This window comes from Podarcis pityusensis, assembly GCF_964106645.2.
Source record: "Podarcis pityusensis genome assembly, chromosome: 15".
Classification (NCBI taxonomy): domain Eukaryota; kingdom Metazoa; phylum Chordata; class Lepidosauria; order Squamata; family Lacertidae; genus Podarcis; species Podarcis pityusensis.
The window spans coordinates 35,763,444-35,780,438 of NC_138040.1; the positions used below are offsets into that span (position 1 = coordinate 35,763,444).

The 16,995-nt window shown below is 47.1% G+C and overlaps 1 protein-coding gene across 1 annotated transcript in view; it reads right to left on the reverse strand.

The window, feature by feature from the left end:
• Positions 1 to 16,995, reverse strand: part of ADGRA2 (adhesion G protein-coupled receptor A2) — a 111,689-nt gene that overhangs the window by 67,855 nt on the left and 26,839 nt on the right. Inside the window, exon 2 of the mRNA XM_080982329.1 lies at positions 6,005 to 6,076. Within this exon, the coding sequence (XP_080838455.1) occupies positions 6,005 to 6,076 (72 nt within the window). The remainder of the gene's footprint in view (positions 1 to 6,004; positions 6,077 to 16,995) is intronic.

Below are 16,995 nucleotides of genomic sequence, written 5' to 3' on the forward strand. Positions count from 1 at the left end.
GGGGTGAACCTACAAGTGTCCTGTCCACATTGTCAGGCCTCAGAAATGGTGCCACAAAATAAGATAAGACGCAGCATGGCTCAACTCCACAGGTACAGTAGTAACTCCGGCATTTGTTGTGGTGATTTCTTCGTCCCCCCTTGGCCTGCTGCAAAATCAGTGCTCCTCCTCACAAATTCTAACTCGGGACGCTCCAACTTCTTGTACCAAGTGGGCTGCAAGAATACTTCGACTCAGAACCCACTGGCCACGCACTGAATTACATTTCCATACTGTAAATTAAAGTGTTTGCAATATATTTAATATTATTGCATATATAATTATTGCATATAATTATATTATATATAATTAAATACACAACTAATAGATTTAATATAGTTAATTATTATCAAACTAATTTAATACACAGAGAGAGATATGTGCTTTCATTAACAACGCATGATGGAAAAAATATTTTTTTTAAGGCTTTAAGATGTTTGTTCATGAATGTTGCTGAGGGCAGCCAAAAGATATTAAGCCATGTGACTAGGGATGCCCAAATCTATCAATTACAGTTTCTTGTTTTCCAGTCTTGAGTTCAAACCTTCCCATTTCCCACGTCAGTTTGAAATGTTTCATTTCATTTTTTTTAAGTCTGCAGGAAAATTCATCAGCATTTTAGCGTGAATTTCCTCTAATATACACATTTCTCTACGCAGTTCACCTTAATAGAGTGCATATTTGTGAGCAATTATCATGAGCAGATGTGCATTTCTATGCACATTTTGCCCTGGCATATGCATTTTTGTGTACACGTTTGATGTTTTGAGAACTGCATTGCAAAATTCAGAAAAATGCACATTTTCAAAAGATGACTGTGTTTTGGTCCACGTATTGTTTCAGAAAGTGCCAATTAGAAGTAGTAAAGGGACCCCTGACCATTAGGTCCAGTCGTGGCCAACTCTGGGGTTGCGGCGCTTATCTTGCTTTATTGGCCGAGGGAGCCGGCGTACAGCTTCGATGCCATGTGGCCAGCATGACTAAACCACTTCTGGTGAACCAGAGTGGCACACGGAAACGCCGTTTACCTTCCTGCCGGAGCGGGTACCTATTTATCTACTTACACTTTGGCATTCTTTCAAACTGCTAGGTTGGCAGGAGCAGAGACCGAACAACGGGAGCTCACCCCGTCGCGGGGATTCGAACCGCCGACCTTCTGATCGGCAAGTCCTAGGCTCTGTGGTTTAACCCACAGCGCCACCTGCATCCCAATTAGAAGTAGGCCTGCCTTTAAATGTGAACGGAATCAGATCTCACCCATACCTGCATACATCTCCTTTCCCCAATGAACCAGTGCCTACTTTTCTCTCTGCAGTTGCCACGCAATCCCACAAGGATAGGAAGACATCTCTGGTCTCACGCAATCCTTTTCTTCACCCCTCCTTCTCCACACCCCCCTCCCCACTGAGCTACACAGAGCGCTGCTTCTGGCATGCACAAGCCGCAATCCAGAGCGTAGAGGGCAGTGGGGCAGCCAAGGCATCCCTTGACTGACAGCTCCGGTCTCCCAGCGTAATTTGAACATTCCAGAGGTGACCGCGGGGTTAATGCCGTCTCGAGCAGGCTGGGATCAGGCCTGGCTGTTTGTTCAGGGCTCCCAGAACAATGAGACTTTAAAGAGATTTTCAGCACCCCGGGGTCCAACCCAATTAGACACAGTTTTCCAGGTTGGCAGTCAAAAAGTGGGAGGAGGAAACCAGGTTTTAAAAGAACACGCTCAGGAGTCAAGTTCAAGGGTTGCCTAGCAAGCTCTAAGCTGGGGAGAGAGGAAATGGTGTTTGGGGGGGGCGGAATCTCTCTTTCTCCTGAAAGTGTCATGAGTGTCCATTTGCTAAAACTATCGCTTTGGAAGCCCCAAGACAGGCAGGGCTCTCTTGAGGACCAGCTCTCCAGCTATTTCCTCCAGCTGCTGCCTCGCCCTTGGGGGAACAGTAATCCCTTGCCATTAATGAGAGCTTTGTGCCAGGATCAAGGGGTGGGGATGACCCACAACTTCAAAAAAATAAAAAAAAAGAGTGGGGTGGGGGAGAAGAATGAAACAAACAGGCATTAAAGAAGCAGCATCAAATAAATCCAGGCCTTTGCAGCCTGAGCGATGCAAGCATGTCCCCTTCAACAGTAGCTGGGAAACCATTTTGCCCCCCTCCCCTTTCCAAATGTATTTATTATATTTCTTTCTTTCCTTCCTTCCTTCCTTCCTGGTACTCAGGGCTCTGTACGTCTCCCTCCTGTGCCTTGATTTCTCACAACAATCCTCAAAACAAGGTAGAATAATATTCTGAGACCGTGCGTGTCAACAGGCTCAGGGTCACCCAATAATCGTTGCTTGACCTGATGCTTGAGCACAGGACTCCCTGTCTAAAATTCAACATGCTAAATCAAGTGTCTTCAACTATTTCGGACCCAGGACCTACTTTTAACTCAAAGATGCATTTGGCAACCCGTTTTCTTAACCTTTTGCCATACATTGGCATGGTGGCAGAACTCGTGTTGTGACGCACCTTGGAACAGACAGTGAGTGACCCACTAGCACAGGAATAGGCAAACTCGGCCCTCCAGATGTTTTTAGACTACAGTTCCCATCATCCCTGACCACTGGTCCTGTTAGCTAGGGATGATGGGAGTTGTAGTCCCAAAACATCTGGAGGGCCGAGTTTGCCTATGCCTGCACTAGCAAGTCCACTCCTGACCCACCAGTTGAAGACCAGTGCTCTTTATCAGCGCACCATACTTTCAGAACAGAAAGTGTCCCTGTTGCAGATGTCTCATATGTGCCACATTTACACTGTTTTGTTCTGGGTTTATTTATCAATTCATCTATTTATTTTTAAAAGTGTAAATAGCACTATGACTAATCTGCAGCAAGCCTATCTATCCCTCTCAGCCCTATCTCCCTGAAACTTGACTACACCATGCAGGCTCTATAAAGACACAAATATATACCGTATTTTTCGCTCTATAGGACGCACTTTTCCCCCTCCAAAAATTAAGGGGAAATGTGTGTGCGTCCTATGGAGCGAATGCAGGCTCCTTGGCTTCAGCAAAAGCAACGCGAAGCCTCCAGAGCGCGGAGGCTACGCGTTGCTTTCGCTGAAGCCTTTAGAGCGCAGCGTGAGGTCCCGCTGCGCTCCAAAGGCTTTAGGGATAGCCACCTGAAGCCTTTGGAGCGCAGCGGGAACTTGCGCTGCGCACGGGGATGAAGGCTCCCTGTGCCCTGCAGAGGCTTCGCGCAAAGCTAGACCAGCTAGAGGGAGCGCTGCGCAGTGCTCCCTCTAGCTATTCTGGCTTATGGATGGCCCCGCGAAGCCTCCGCAGGGCACGGGGATGAAGGCTCCCCATGCCCTGCGGAGGCTTCGCACAAAGCTAGACCAGCTATCCCAGTGGCTATCCCAGAAGCCAGAACAGCAAGAGGCTATCCCAGAAGCCAGATCCCTCTTGCTGTTCTGGCTTCTGGGATTCAGAACTTTTTTTTTCTTGTTTCCTCCCCCCAAACTAGGTGCGTCCTATCGTCTGGTGCGTCCTATAGAGTGAAAAATACGGTAAGAGGTTTATTAGGCAGGGTTATATATGCCTACCCGGCAGGGGTCTTAACACAGGTCTGCAGCAGGGTTTCTCCTAGGGCAGGGGGTGGGGGGGAGTGGGGGGCGGGGCTGGATTTTCCCTAAGCAGACTGTGCACTATTGGAACTGCACCAGTTCCAATCTCTCTCTACTTCGCTTGCATGCTTCAGCCCAGTCCATGAAAAGCTGAATTTTCAAAATCTCATTCAATAATATATCAAGCCACAGTCGCAAATTTGCTGGTGGTACACAAGAGGTTAGCTTATGCTCAGTGTCTAGGAACAAAAACTCCTCAGTATATTCTACCCCCCATCCCCTGACATACCTACCTACCAATGAAATCCATATGATTTGGGGACACGAACACATAAATCTCTCCTTATGAAAGCCTTGAGCCATAGAGATGCCTTTCATTAGGAGATAAGAAAGCTGACTTTGTTGGAGGGGACAATGTTGCTTTTCAGACTGGGCCCCACAGATTGGTCTCCTCTTGCTTCCCCTCTGCCAGAAGACCAAGGCTGATCTCTTTTAGAGCACAGCCTGCCCCAGTCTACTTCACTCTGGATTAATTCTGCACATCTCTGAGTCGAAGCAGATGTGGTAGATCCATGTGCGGATCTCCCCGCTTCTTAAAAAGGTTTTAAACAACTGCCTCTAAGTGGGTGGGGAGGTGCTGGATCAGAGCACCGATGCTGGGGGAGGGGAAATTAACCCCTTTGCTGCATGCCATTTCCCTGGTCTACCACTCCCTCCCACAGCTGCCATTACCTCTGCTAGAGTAGGAAAACACCTGCAACGTGCTTGTGTGTGTTTTCCCCCAGGAGGCTCAGCAGTTGGCCCCTCCAAACATCCTGTTTATCATGCACTCGCGATGATCTGTGATCAGTATGGTATTGGGGAAGTTGCGCACAACAATGCTTTCAATACCATTTGTGTTTGCAACAAACTTTTGGAGTGGGCCCACTGCTTTGCTTCCCGTCAATGCGTGTCCTGTAACTTCCTAATGAACCCCTGCAACTCTTCACACCTCAAACATTTTTGTTGTTGTTGTTGTTCCATTTTTGTTGCTCTGTAGTGCAATAGTCCCCACCTCCAGACAGGATTATTGCAACAACAATGGGGAAGCGGTACAGAACAACTAGTAAAATCGAATTGTGTGTGAATGGTCCAGTATAAATCCACCAATACAGTGGTACCTTGGGTTAGGGACTTAATTCGTTCCGGAGGTCCGTTCTTAACCTGAAACTGTTCTTAACCTGAAGCACCACTTTAGCTAATGGGGCCTCCTGCTGCCACCGCGCCGCCGGAGCACGATTTCTGTTCTCATCCTGAAGCAAAGTTCTTAACCTGAAGCACTGTTTCTGGGTTAGTGGAGTCTGTAACCTGAAGCGTATGTAACCTGAAGCATATGTAACCTGAGGTGCCACTGTAAAGGACTATTATTGCATCAACAGAAGACTCTCGCAAAACCCCCAGTTTGGAGGGGTCCAGTTGCTTTTTGAGGGGGGGGTGTGATTTAGATTGGGTACTTATCTTAGCTGCTGTCCAAACAGGAAAGGAGATTGTAACTAAACATCAGGGAAAACTTTCTGACAGTAAAAGCATGGAACAGTCTCCCATGAGAGGTGATGGACTCTCCTTTCTTGGAGGTTTTTAAGTAGAGGTTGAATGGCCATCTGTCACGGATGCTTTAGTTAAGATTCCTGCATTGCAGTGGGTTGGACTAGAAGACCCTCGGCTCTCCCTTCCAATACTACAATTCTATGTTCAAAGTTGTTCTCTGAAGCGGTAGAGGTTGCTCCAGTAGGAAGAATTCTACAGAGGGCACAAGCAGCCTGAATAAAGGGCTGGTGTTTGCATGCCAAAATAAGCTGCAATTCACCCCAAACCATGCACTCCCATCACTGGGAATCTGCCATCTACACGATGACTCAGCATCATGTCCAGCTGACCCCTTGGTTTTTTGGACAATGAACTTTCAGCACATGATACTCCCAGGTTGATATCCAGGATATAAGGGGGCGGGCAGGCAGAGTGTTTTGTGGTACCTAAAAGGCTCACAATTTAATTTATTGCACCACAACCTTTTGTGGGATACAGTCCAGCAACTTGGAAGGAACCACATAAACAACAGTTCAGAGTCATTGCGCAGTACAGATCTTTGAAGCTGTGGCCTCAGATGCATCCTTCATTTGCTTTACTAAGAATTCCAAAATGTAACAGCTTCCACATTCTCTCTCTCAAGTCACTCTAGTTCTTGCTGTGGCAATTAAAATTCCTACACACACACACACACACACACAGCCCAGACTTCAGTTTTGTTGTATTTTGGTCACTAATTCCTCAGCCCTTCATTAAGGGCCCAGTACTGCCCAGAGTACACAATGGCACAGAAAGGCACTTACAGCTTCTCGAGAGCAGAAAGTCCGAAAAAAGAGCCATTCTTCAGAGTTGCTATCTTGTTGTTGCTCAAAATCCTGGGGAAAGAGGGGGGGGGGGGGGGAGAGAGAGAGAGAGAGAGAGAGAGAGAGAGAGGGTTATTCATCCTGCGTTAACCAAGCATCCAGGGCTTAAAGGAGTGGACTAGGTGTGTGGTCTTTAGTGATGGATTCCTTAGCCACACCCCAGTTAGCAAGGGTGGGCAGGAGAGTAGGGAATGGTACAAAAGCTATAGGGTAAATGTACGGCATAGCAGTCTATAGGAAGATGCCCCACCCAGCTACTTAACAGTTATATATAGACCCATTTGCAAAGTGCTCTTCCAGATGTTTGCTTCCACGTCAGCAGAAGAGTGATCCATAGCAACATTTTGCAGTCACAGAACTAGAAACGACAGACACAGACTTCTCTATAAGACTGAACAGTGAATGCCCAGCAGAGAAGAAGGGTCTTATTAAAACTGAACGGTCTTTTTAATGGACTCCAACAGCCATTGACAACTAAGAAGCTCCAGTCTAGATATGTCAGTGCTTCCTGGTTTTAAAACTTTATGCTGTAAATCTTTATGCTGTCAACTTTTACAGGTCATGTTGTGTGATTTCGGAGGAAAGCCTTGCTCTCATCCCCTGCTGTACATTGTAAAGGCCTTTGGCTATACACCAGGCATAGGCAAACTCGGCCCTCCAGATGTTTTGGGACTACAACTCCCATGATCCCTAGCTAACAGGACCAGTGGTCAGGGATGATGGAAATTGTAGTCCCAAAACATCTGGAGGGCCGAGTTTGCCTATGCCTGCTATACACAATAAAATTGATTGGTTGACTTTCATTGACAAGCTGGTGTTGTCCAGCTATTGGGAACTACAACTCCCATCAGCCCCAGGCAGCACAGTCATGCTACTTGGAACTGATGGGAACCTGTAATCCAAAGCAGCTGGTGGGCACCAGTTTGGCAAAGCCTGGACTACACACTCCCAGCACATATTAATGTATCCCACCCAGTACTTCCCCTGTATCCATTACCGCATTCAACACACATCTGCTGGGAATGCTTATGATCGTAGCGGTGGCAGTGGTTTTAAATGCTTATTGCTCATGGTTTCCATTCAAAATATAATGTACACTTGTAAAGCAGTGCGGAATGGAAACAGATTGGAGTACAGAGACGTTGCAGTTGAGGAATTCAAACTATGTCTGGGTGGCCTTTTGCCATCTAATGTATACAAGGTTCAAAGTATTTTTATAGTCTTGTCCCCGAGCCAACGGTTGTCTGTGCCTGAATGGTGGTCCCAGATGAGGGTGAGCTTGCCCATTTAGCCCAGAGGATTCATGCAGTTAGTTCAATGGGGCTTGGATGGGCACCGCAGTGCAGGGAGGGGGGTGCAAATCCATTGGCAAAGGACGGGAACAGGCTGCTCACAGGCACAGATGGATCAGAGATGGATTTGTGTTTTGCTCTCAGGTTGGATTTTTGAAAACAATTTGTCTCTCAGAAGGTTAGACATTTTCTAATGGTTTAAAACTATCAACATCTCCCAATTCTTCTGTCTCTGGAACCCTAGAATTACAAAAGGTTTCAGAACTGTAAAGAAATGTTACAATTTTCTGATCTTCCCCCCAAATTTATGCTAAGTGGTGTTCCCACTCATTATTATTATTGTGCATATGTGGCTAATATTACTAATCTGAATTTCCTTTATCCTATATATTGTTGTTTCATTTATTCATTCATTTAAATCCTTTCTATTACTATTTCAGCTGGGAAAATATTACCTTCTGTTTGTTGAATTTAACTGGCTACAGATCTATTATCTAGATAAGGATATGCTACTATATTAATATAAATTATTGCAATATGTACCATAATTCTTTTATAAATAAAAGAATGTGATCATTTAAAATAGTAAAAATTAGCCTGCCCTTTATCCCATTTACTGATTAATTAACCAATTACATTGAAATAAATGTACATATAAATCAAGATCTCAGTTTCTTTCAGTGATGCTGGAAGAAACACAAGATAATCAACTAAAAAGCTAGCATAATTAGAAGGAAAGCCCCCTTGCAGCTGTTGTCCTCTGAGCTTGGAAGTAACAGAGAGCCACCATGACTCACCCACTGATACCTTCCTTCTGCATGAATTTCTCTTAATCCAAATTGGCAGCCATCACAACCTCATGCGGTGGGGAATCCCACACTTAAACTATGTGTGAAGAAGTAGTTTCCTTCATCTGCCCTGGATCTCCCACCATGAAGCTTCCCTGGATGACCAAAGGTTCTATATTATGAGAGAGGAAGGATCTCAACAGGTCTGCTTAAAAGTCCTTCACTGCCTTTCCAGCATCTTGTCTACCACAGTACTGCTGCCGGCACCTTAGTTCAGGAGTGGGCAGGGGAAAGTCCGTTGTACCAAGTCAGAGCAGTTCTCCAAGATTTTAGGCATGGGTCTCTCGAAGCCCTACCTGTAGATACTGTACCACTGAGCGGCAGCGCTTCCCCAATCGTGTGGTGGCAAATTGTGATGGGGTAAAGCCAAAGCACAATGTGCTACATGTATACTCTCCCACTGTCCTTGTGAAGTGGGAAGACTCCTGATTTCCTTCTAATTGCGCCTGGTATAAATCACTATTCCTTATTCTGCCCTTGAGGAATACCTTATTAACATCTGGTTAGCGCACATTGCTAGCACTGGTGTTCTTCAAAATTCATACAAGAGGGGCTAACGACATTAACTTTAATTGTATGGTACAAAAAGGTAAAAACCATTTCCAGGCAGCTAGTCCTCAGGGTGCTTCAATGCTAGTTCTCCACACATCCAGCCATATGCCAAAGTACTCTGCTCAACCACACTGCTGAGATCTGCTCTCTGTCCAGCAGAGTTCCTTCATCTCACAAGCTTGCAGTTCAAGTGTCCCTGTCCGAGTTCAGCATTTTGGCAGCAGCCAGGGCTGAGGGCTTTTCAGACCTCTTTGTCCCAAAGTAAACAGTTTAGCTGACCACAAAAAGGGCCTTCTTTTGGCCTCAGGCCCAACGAGCAGGAAGGCAGCCATGCTGAAAGGAGGGGGAGAAAGGAAGAGCAGCCATCAATTCTCCCAGATGCTCATTAGAAGCTTTTTTAATGAGCAATTAGCCCTCGCAGACACTGCCTTCCACCAGCGAGGGCCATCAAGCAGCCCCTGAGCTTTAGACAGCTTGCAGTCAGAAGCCACTTCAGACTCTTGACGTCACCCTTTTAAGCAAGGGCACTTTCTCAATAGGCTCTATGGCAGCCATCACAGCGATGCCACTGCGTCACTGTGCAAAGAGAGAAGCCATCCCCTTGGGTCATCCCAGAGGAAACAACCTTGGCTCCCATCAACCGGCTTTTGGTTTGTACTAGGAAGGTTCAGGGTGGGGGCTTTCCTACTCTCAGCTACAGAAAAATCTGACAAGATACACGCAGGTAATACTGGTGGCTGCCACAGGGCGTTTTAAAGATGCACTCGAGAAAACGGTTTTTCAGGTATGCGTGGAGACAAAAATGATATTTATTACTTTAAAGGCCCCACATGGTGATTACAGGCTTTAACCTCATGTAATAAAGGGTCACTAAATACAAACTCTGCTAGCAGCAATTGAAAGCAAAACACTTATTCCAGGAGGAGGGTGGCCAAAAAACACCTCCTAGGTATAAAGCAGGAGTGGGCATCCTGAGGCCTGAAGGCCAATGTGGCCCACCATAACTCTCTCTCTGACCCTCCCAGCTCTCCCCAGCCTGTCCAGATTGCACAGATCACTGGCCCTCCTCCACCGCTTTCTTAAGCTGTTCTTGAACTGTGTACATGAGCTGACAAAATGCCTCTATAGCTTGCCTAGGAAGAAGATAGGGAGATGTGTGCATGAGAGTGTAGAAGCCTCTTCCTCTTTGCGTGGCTGGAATGCCACCTATTGTACATAAGTCACATCCAGTGCTCTGCCCAGTTTTGCCTTTGGCCCCTGACCATTGGTGGCCCCCGAAAGGCTTTCCACAAAAGAATGTGGATCTCAGGAAGAAAAAGGTTTCCTGCCCCTGAGACGAAACCTTTGCTCTGGGAGCCTATTTCTTTTCTGATATAAGGAAGCTGCCTTATACCAAACCGGACCCTTTGTCCATCTTGATCAATATTGTCTACAGTGACCAAGCAGAGGCTCTCCAGGTTTTTCAGACAGGGGTCTCTCCCAGCCCCGCCTCGAGATGCTGGGGATCAAACCCAAGATCTTCTGCATGCTCTGCCAACCAAGTTCCGGCCCTCGTCAGTCGCGATTGGCCCAGCTTCAACTTCATGTGCCTGCAGCATGTATCTTAATATATAAACTATGCATGGCCCCAGAGCAGCTGGCAATAGGTGGTGTCCTGTCTGGCAACTGCAGATGGAATTTCCTCTCTGAACAATAGGAAAGCCTGGCCTCTATTTCCCCCTTATTGGTTATGCTAAGTACTTCCTTTGCCGCTGACACATGCGTAGTTATGCCTATCGCCAGACTGAAAACATCTTCCTTTGTTGGGTCATTCGAACACAGGCCAGGGAACATGCCTACCCCCCAGCCAGGCCAAGTTACCTCCCATCCTCTTTTCCCTGAGCCAGCAGAATAAAAAGGGCCAGTCCCTTGCCTTCAGGTGCTCCCTTGGAACCCATCAGAAGATGCTTTTGACTGAGTCAGACCATTGGTCCATCTACCTCAGTGTTGTCTAACCTGACTGGCAGCAGACACCCAGGATTTCAGGCTGGGTTCTCTCCCAGCTGTAGCCAGAGTCTGAACCTGGGACCTTCTTCATGAAAAACTAATGCTCCATGGCTGAACTCCTTCCCAAAGTCCAGAATGCTACAAAATGACTACTAACCACAATTTCAGAACCGCACGAGTGCCTTTCTTGACCACCTTAAATTCAAATGAAGAGATCTTCCACAGTTTAGTGTGTTAGAGCACACAGTGGCATTTCAGGAGCATAATGCATGCACACTTCTGATCTAAAATGAGTAATGAAGGAAGACGCTCTGCAAATGAACCTTCTCATGCATTCAAAGAACACAAGAGGAGATGTAGAGGAAGCCCTTGCTGACCATGCCCCCTGGCAGCTGCACATTCAGCATTAGTAAGAAAGGGGTGGCGCCTGTCAAGGGCTCCTTCGCCGGATTGGCCAATGTCCCCAAATGGACAGAAAGAGCCCTGTGAAAATGCAGTTCCTTTAGCACCAGCATTGAATGCTTGTTGACCAAGGTATGTGGCAAGCAGACGCATTGGCAAGGGATGGGTGTGGCCAGCAGGTTTGCACCCACTCTGACAGGTCCAGGGAATCTGTGGCCCTCCAGCTGTTGTTGAACTCCAGTTCCCTTCAGGTCCAGCCAGCGTGGCCAAAGGTCATGGGCGATGGGAGCTGGAGTCCAAGAACATCAGGAGGGCCACAGCTAAAAACGGCAAGAGTTATAGAGCAACCACCTTATTCAGTTAAAGTCAGCTTTGGATAGCTAAACAAATCACTTGTGCATCCATATCACCCTCTTAAAGCAGGGGTAGGGAAACTTTTTCAGGCTGAACACCAGGTTCCCTCCTGCGCGACCCACTTGGAGGGGAGGCAACATGCCAGAAATGGGTGGCGCCAGAGGCAAAAGTGAGTGGAGCCATGTGTTATGTACTGAAGTTCTCACCCTGGGCCAGCAGGGGGATACTGTAGATAGTTTTCACTCAGGTCCACATATGCAAATAAGGGATTGAAAGTGACGTTCAGTGATTGAATAGTTACAGAAAATGGTTACTGTTGCGTTCTAGTGGAGTTCTATATAAGCAGGCTGGCTGAACCCTTCAGTTCAGTTCTGTTCTGGCCTGTGAATAAACAAGAGCTGTTTGAAGAATCGCTGTGTCGTCTGATATGTTCACCCACAACTTAACACCATGAATGTAAATTTCCACTTTGTACAGTAGGCTACTCTACACACACACACACAAATGCCCTCCATCCAGGCAAGCAAAAGTCTTGATCAGAGTTCAAGGGCACTTTGCAGCCAAGGACGGTGGTGAGGGGCGTGGCTTGTGCAGAGACCCAGAGGCCAGGCATTTGGCCCCTGGGCCTGAGGTTCCCCACCCATATCTGAAAGCTGCCCCACCCCATGAATGCTCAGCAATCCAGCCATTGCAGTGAAAACAGAGAGAACAGATGTACCAGGTGTACCGCTGCATACACAGATGGGAAGACATGTTCACAAGGTGGAAAGTGAAAGCTTTGCCTGGTTTTTAGATAACTTTGGGTGATCCAAGTTTCTGCCATAACATCCAGATCACCTCCCAAAAAAGACAAGGACCCAGGCAGCCGAGATAAAAATCAGCATCCTGACTGATCTGCTGCCAGCGTCCAAGAGAAGGAATCTGCATCTTTATGGCTTGGAAAGAATATCCTTGACCCTCTCATTCCCACTAAAGCTTCAAGCTCAGACCGTTTCCCCCCTTGTATTCTTCATCAGAGACGTAGCTTTGGATATCCCTCAGCTTCCCACAAACCCTCTTCCACTGTTTCATAGTATCACAGAATTGTGGAGCTGAAAGGGACCCTAAGGATCATCTAGTCCAACCCCCTGATATGCAAGAATAGGCAACTATTCCATATGGGGATTGAACCTGAAACCTTGGTGTTATCAGCACTAAGCTCTAACCAGCTGAGCTATCCAGTCAATAAGATGAGTCAAATAAGCCATGCAATTGCCATTTTTTGCTGTTTGTGCAGACCAATGGAAGGATTCTTGCAGCTGGAGTACGGGATGCAATACTGCAGGTGGTGGTTAGAGGTTGCCAGGAGCACCATATGGGGATGCTTCCAGACAAACTTTTCATTGAGCACTATCCTGAATTGTTTGCAGGGAAACCGACTATTTAATAAACATTCATTCTGATTGGTTTGCGGGGAGGTTAGACAGCACAGAGTCAAAGAAAGTGTTAACCCAAAACATCCAGCGCATTTTCCCATCAGTTTCTTAGTCACAAAAAGTCAGGTCTTTGGGGGAAGCTGGTTTGTTGTACAAGACACCCCCACCCCATCAACAGTAATAGTGCAGCCTGGATGTGCCAGTATGTGACTGAATCCCCACCCGAAAACAGCGGCATTCTGGAAGCCCCCTTTGCCTTGCATTAAGCCTCAGCCAGAACCTTAATAGCTTTTGTGCCATCAGCTGCATTGACTTTGGCAGTAAACAAAACCCACCCCAGCAATGTTTATGAGGCCAAAGAGTCAAGTAGGGTTAGAGGTGCAGATAGTAGGGGCTAAACGCAGTAAGGGCAGGCAGCTCTATGAGCTGCATGGAGGTTAAGCAAGACAACTGGCTAGAAAGGGTTGCAAGGCTGGGAGAAAGAACTCCATTGAGACTGCACAAATTCACCCCCACCCACCCCCCGCAGGTTTGTAAAAAGCAGATTTTTCCAGCTGTAGCAAATTCCCCATCAGACACCCCACACTGAAAAAAACCAGGGGGGAGCTAAGCATATCAACACTTTGCTCCTGCGTTAAGCTTACACCCTGTACCTGGGGTTGGTTTCTCCATAGCAGACAGGCCTAACTAATATCCATTGACACTGACAATTCATTTATGAATTTTTCTCAGTTCAGTAAGTAGCAGCCACAAAACAATGAGGGCTTTGATGGTATTGAAGGATATGGCAAAGTATTATGGGTCTGCAGATGAAAGTGAGGATGAGGTGGTTTATATGGCAGTTTGTTTAAAGCAGTACATTCCACCCTTATATAATTTCATAAGGTAAAGGTAAAGGGACACCTGACCATTAGGTCCAGTCGTGGCCGACTCTGGGGTTGCGGCGCTCATCTTGCTTTATTGGCCAATGGAACCAGTGTACAGCTTCTGGGTCAAGTGGCGAGCATGACTAAGCCGCTTCTGGCGAACCAGAGCAGCGCATGGAAACGCTGTTTACCTTCCCGTCGGAGTGGTACCTATTTATCTACTTGTACTTTGACATGCTTTCGAACTGCTAGGTTGGCAGGAGCAGGGACCGAGCAACGGGAGCTCACTCCGTCGCACGGATTCGAACCGCCAACCTTCTGATCTGCAAGTCCTAGGCTCTGTGGTTTAACCCACAGCGCCACCTGCGTCCCTATATAATTTCATAGATTCATAGAATTGCAGAGTTGGAAGAGACCACAACTGTCATCTAATCCAGCCCCCTGCAATGTAGGAACCTTTCACTCAACGAGGGGCTTAAACGCATAACCCTGAGATTGAGATTCTTTTGCTCTACAAACTGAGCTATGCAAGCTACAATCTGTGCACATGCTGTCCCTGTCATGTAAACAGTTAGCAAACACAACACGCCTAACATGCCTAGTTTCCTTCCCATGTTTCAAGCTGCACATTATCAGCTGTCCAAAAGCACCAGTTTTCCTCCAAACTCCAGATTTTGTGTCAAACTGCACACTGAAACAAAACCCTCACCCCTGACCTGTTGCTCTACCAGGGGCCACACTGACCAGCGCTAATGGGAGTCAGGAGTCTAGCAGCACCTTAGGGGCACCAGGTTGGGAAAGCTACCCTATGCCTATCCGTTTCCAGCATCTGCCTGTGGGGTCTCCATTTGTATGACAACACACACAGAGAGAGGGAGGGAGAAAGAGAGAGAACGCACGCAGGATTTTGGCTCATTTGTTTAAAAGGGGAACTATGTTAATGAAAAAAACATGGACTTGAAAGATAACAGCAGCAATGGGGAAACTTTCTTTCCAAGGCGCCTAAACAATTAAGGGGCCTCAGCAGTCCCACTTTCAAAAGAGACTCAGACACATCAGATGCAATTTCACTTGGAACGCAAAATGGAGCCGGAGGTGGGGGCAGGCAAGCAAGAGGTGGGGGGAGATTTAAACAAAACAAAACACCAAGTCGGGTTTGCCAAGCGTCAGCGTAGAGACAGATCCTGCCTGTGACTTGAAAAAGGTCCAAGGCAGCGAGAGAGGATGGAGACCCAGCATTTCCTTCCCGGATCCGTCCACCCATCCTCTTATCTTGCAGGCAGGACAGGAGGGGGAGCAGAATGAGTCGGGGAGGGGAGGTCAGAATGCACTTATTATGTCCTCTCTTGGCTTGCAACTTCTATGCAGTTTTACTGACCATGGAGGTCATTTGCTCTTGCAAGCAGCAGAGGAGGAGTTCCTTCCCAGCCCTGGGGCCTGAGACTTTGAACCAGAGAGTCAAGAGCGAGGATTGAGCTTCAAACCTCCTGCGTGCAAAGATACGGTTCCTCCTTCTTCCCCCAAGCAAGGCTTTCCTTAATGGAATCCTTTTAAGAAGGCAGAGGCATGGTTTCTGGGCTGATGCCTGGCAGATGTAGTTCTAGACCAGAGCTGGGGAACATCTTTCAGCCCAGGGGCCACAGTTGCATCCTTCTAGGGGCCACATGCCAGTGGTGGGCAGGTCCAGTTGCAAACATGGGCAGAGGAATGAATTAAATCCTGCTTTCACGCAGTAGGCTAGTTAATAATGCACAGCTCGCTCTACCCTCCCCACCCAGGTAAGCGAGAAGCACAGCCAGGGCTCAAGGGCACATTTCAGCCAGAAACAAACCATAAAGGAGGGTATAATGCAGGGCCAGTAGGCAGTGCAGCTGTGTGGACTACGGGGAATTCCAAGGGCCAGATAGAAAGGCATGGAGGGCCGCATTCAGTTCCTGTTTCCACTGAGTCAGGATTGTGTGCGTGTGCTTTTAAAATCCTCTACCGATAAGCTCTTCCCCTTATCTACTGAGCTTCTAAGGTCATGGCTTTGTATGCAGAGGGCACTGCATTTCCAGACCCCAAAGGTTTAGTGCTGAGTGGACAATACTGAGTTAGATGGGTTAAAGGTCTATAAGGCAGCTTCCTATGTTCATAATATCCAGCTACTTCACAGGAAAAGACACCACAGGGTCGGATTCATTCATGGGTCTCCACAGACATGTCAAATTTGCTGCTTAGCTTCGGTTTCTATGATTAAGTTATAGAACTATGACATTCAGCCACATTGTTTGCCTCCAGGTGCTACAAACAGATTCCAACAGGTCAGTCGTTCCTCCATTCCAGTATCCTGTATCCTTACTCAGAAGACACAACTAAGGATGTTGGAGAATTCTGACAGAAACGGGAGCAAAAATTGCTGGTGTTCTCTTATTTGTCCCGCAATTGGAACAGAAATCACTCCAGTAAAAAATGATAGGTATATACTCTGTTGTTGCTCCTTTCAGTTCGTAAATCATAGAATCATAGAGTTGGAAGAGACCACAAGGGCCATCGAGTCCAACCCCCTGCCAAGCAGGAAACACCATCACAGCACTCCTGACATATGGTTGTCAAGCCTCTGCTTAAAGACCTCCAAAGAAGGAGACTCCACCACACTCCTTGGCAGCAATTTCCACTGTCGAACAGCTCTTACTGTCAGGAAGTTCTTCCTAATGTTTAGGTGGAATCTTCTTTCTTGTAGTTTGGATCCAATTGCTCCGTGTCCGCTTCTCTGGAGCAGCAGAAAACAACCTTTCTCCTTCCTCTATGTGACATCCTTTTATATATTTGAACATGGCTATCATATCACCCCTTAACCTCCTCTTCTCCAGGCTAAACATGCCCAGCTCCCTTAGCCGTTCCTCATAAGGCATCGTTTCTAGGCCTTTGACCATTTTGGTTGCCCTCCTCTGGACACGTTTCAGTTTGTCAGTGTCCTTCTTGAACTGTGGTGCCCAGAACTGGACACAGTACTCCAGGTGAGGTCTGACCAGAGCAGAATACAGTGGCACTATTACTTCCCTTGATCTAGATGCTATACTCCTATTGATGCAGCCCAGAATTGCATTGGCTTTTTTAGCTGCCGCGTCACACTGTTGACTCATGTCAAGTTTGTGGTCAACCAAGACTCCTAGATCCTTTTCACATGTACTGCTCTCAAGCCAGGTGTCACCCATCTTGTATTTGTGCCTCTCA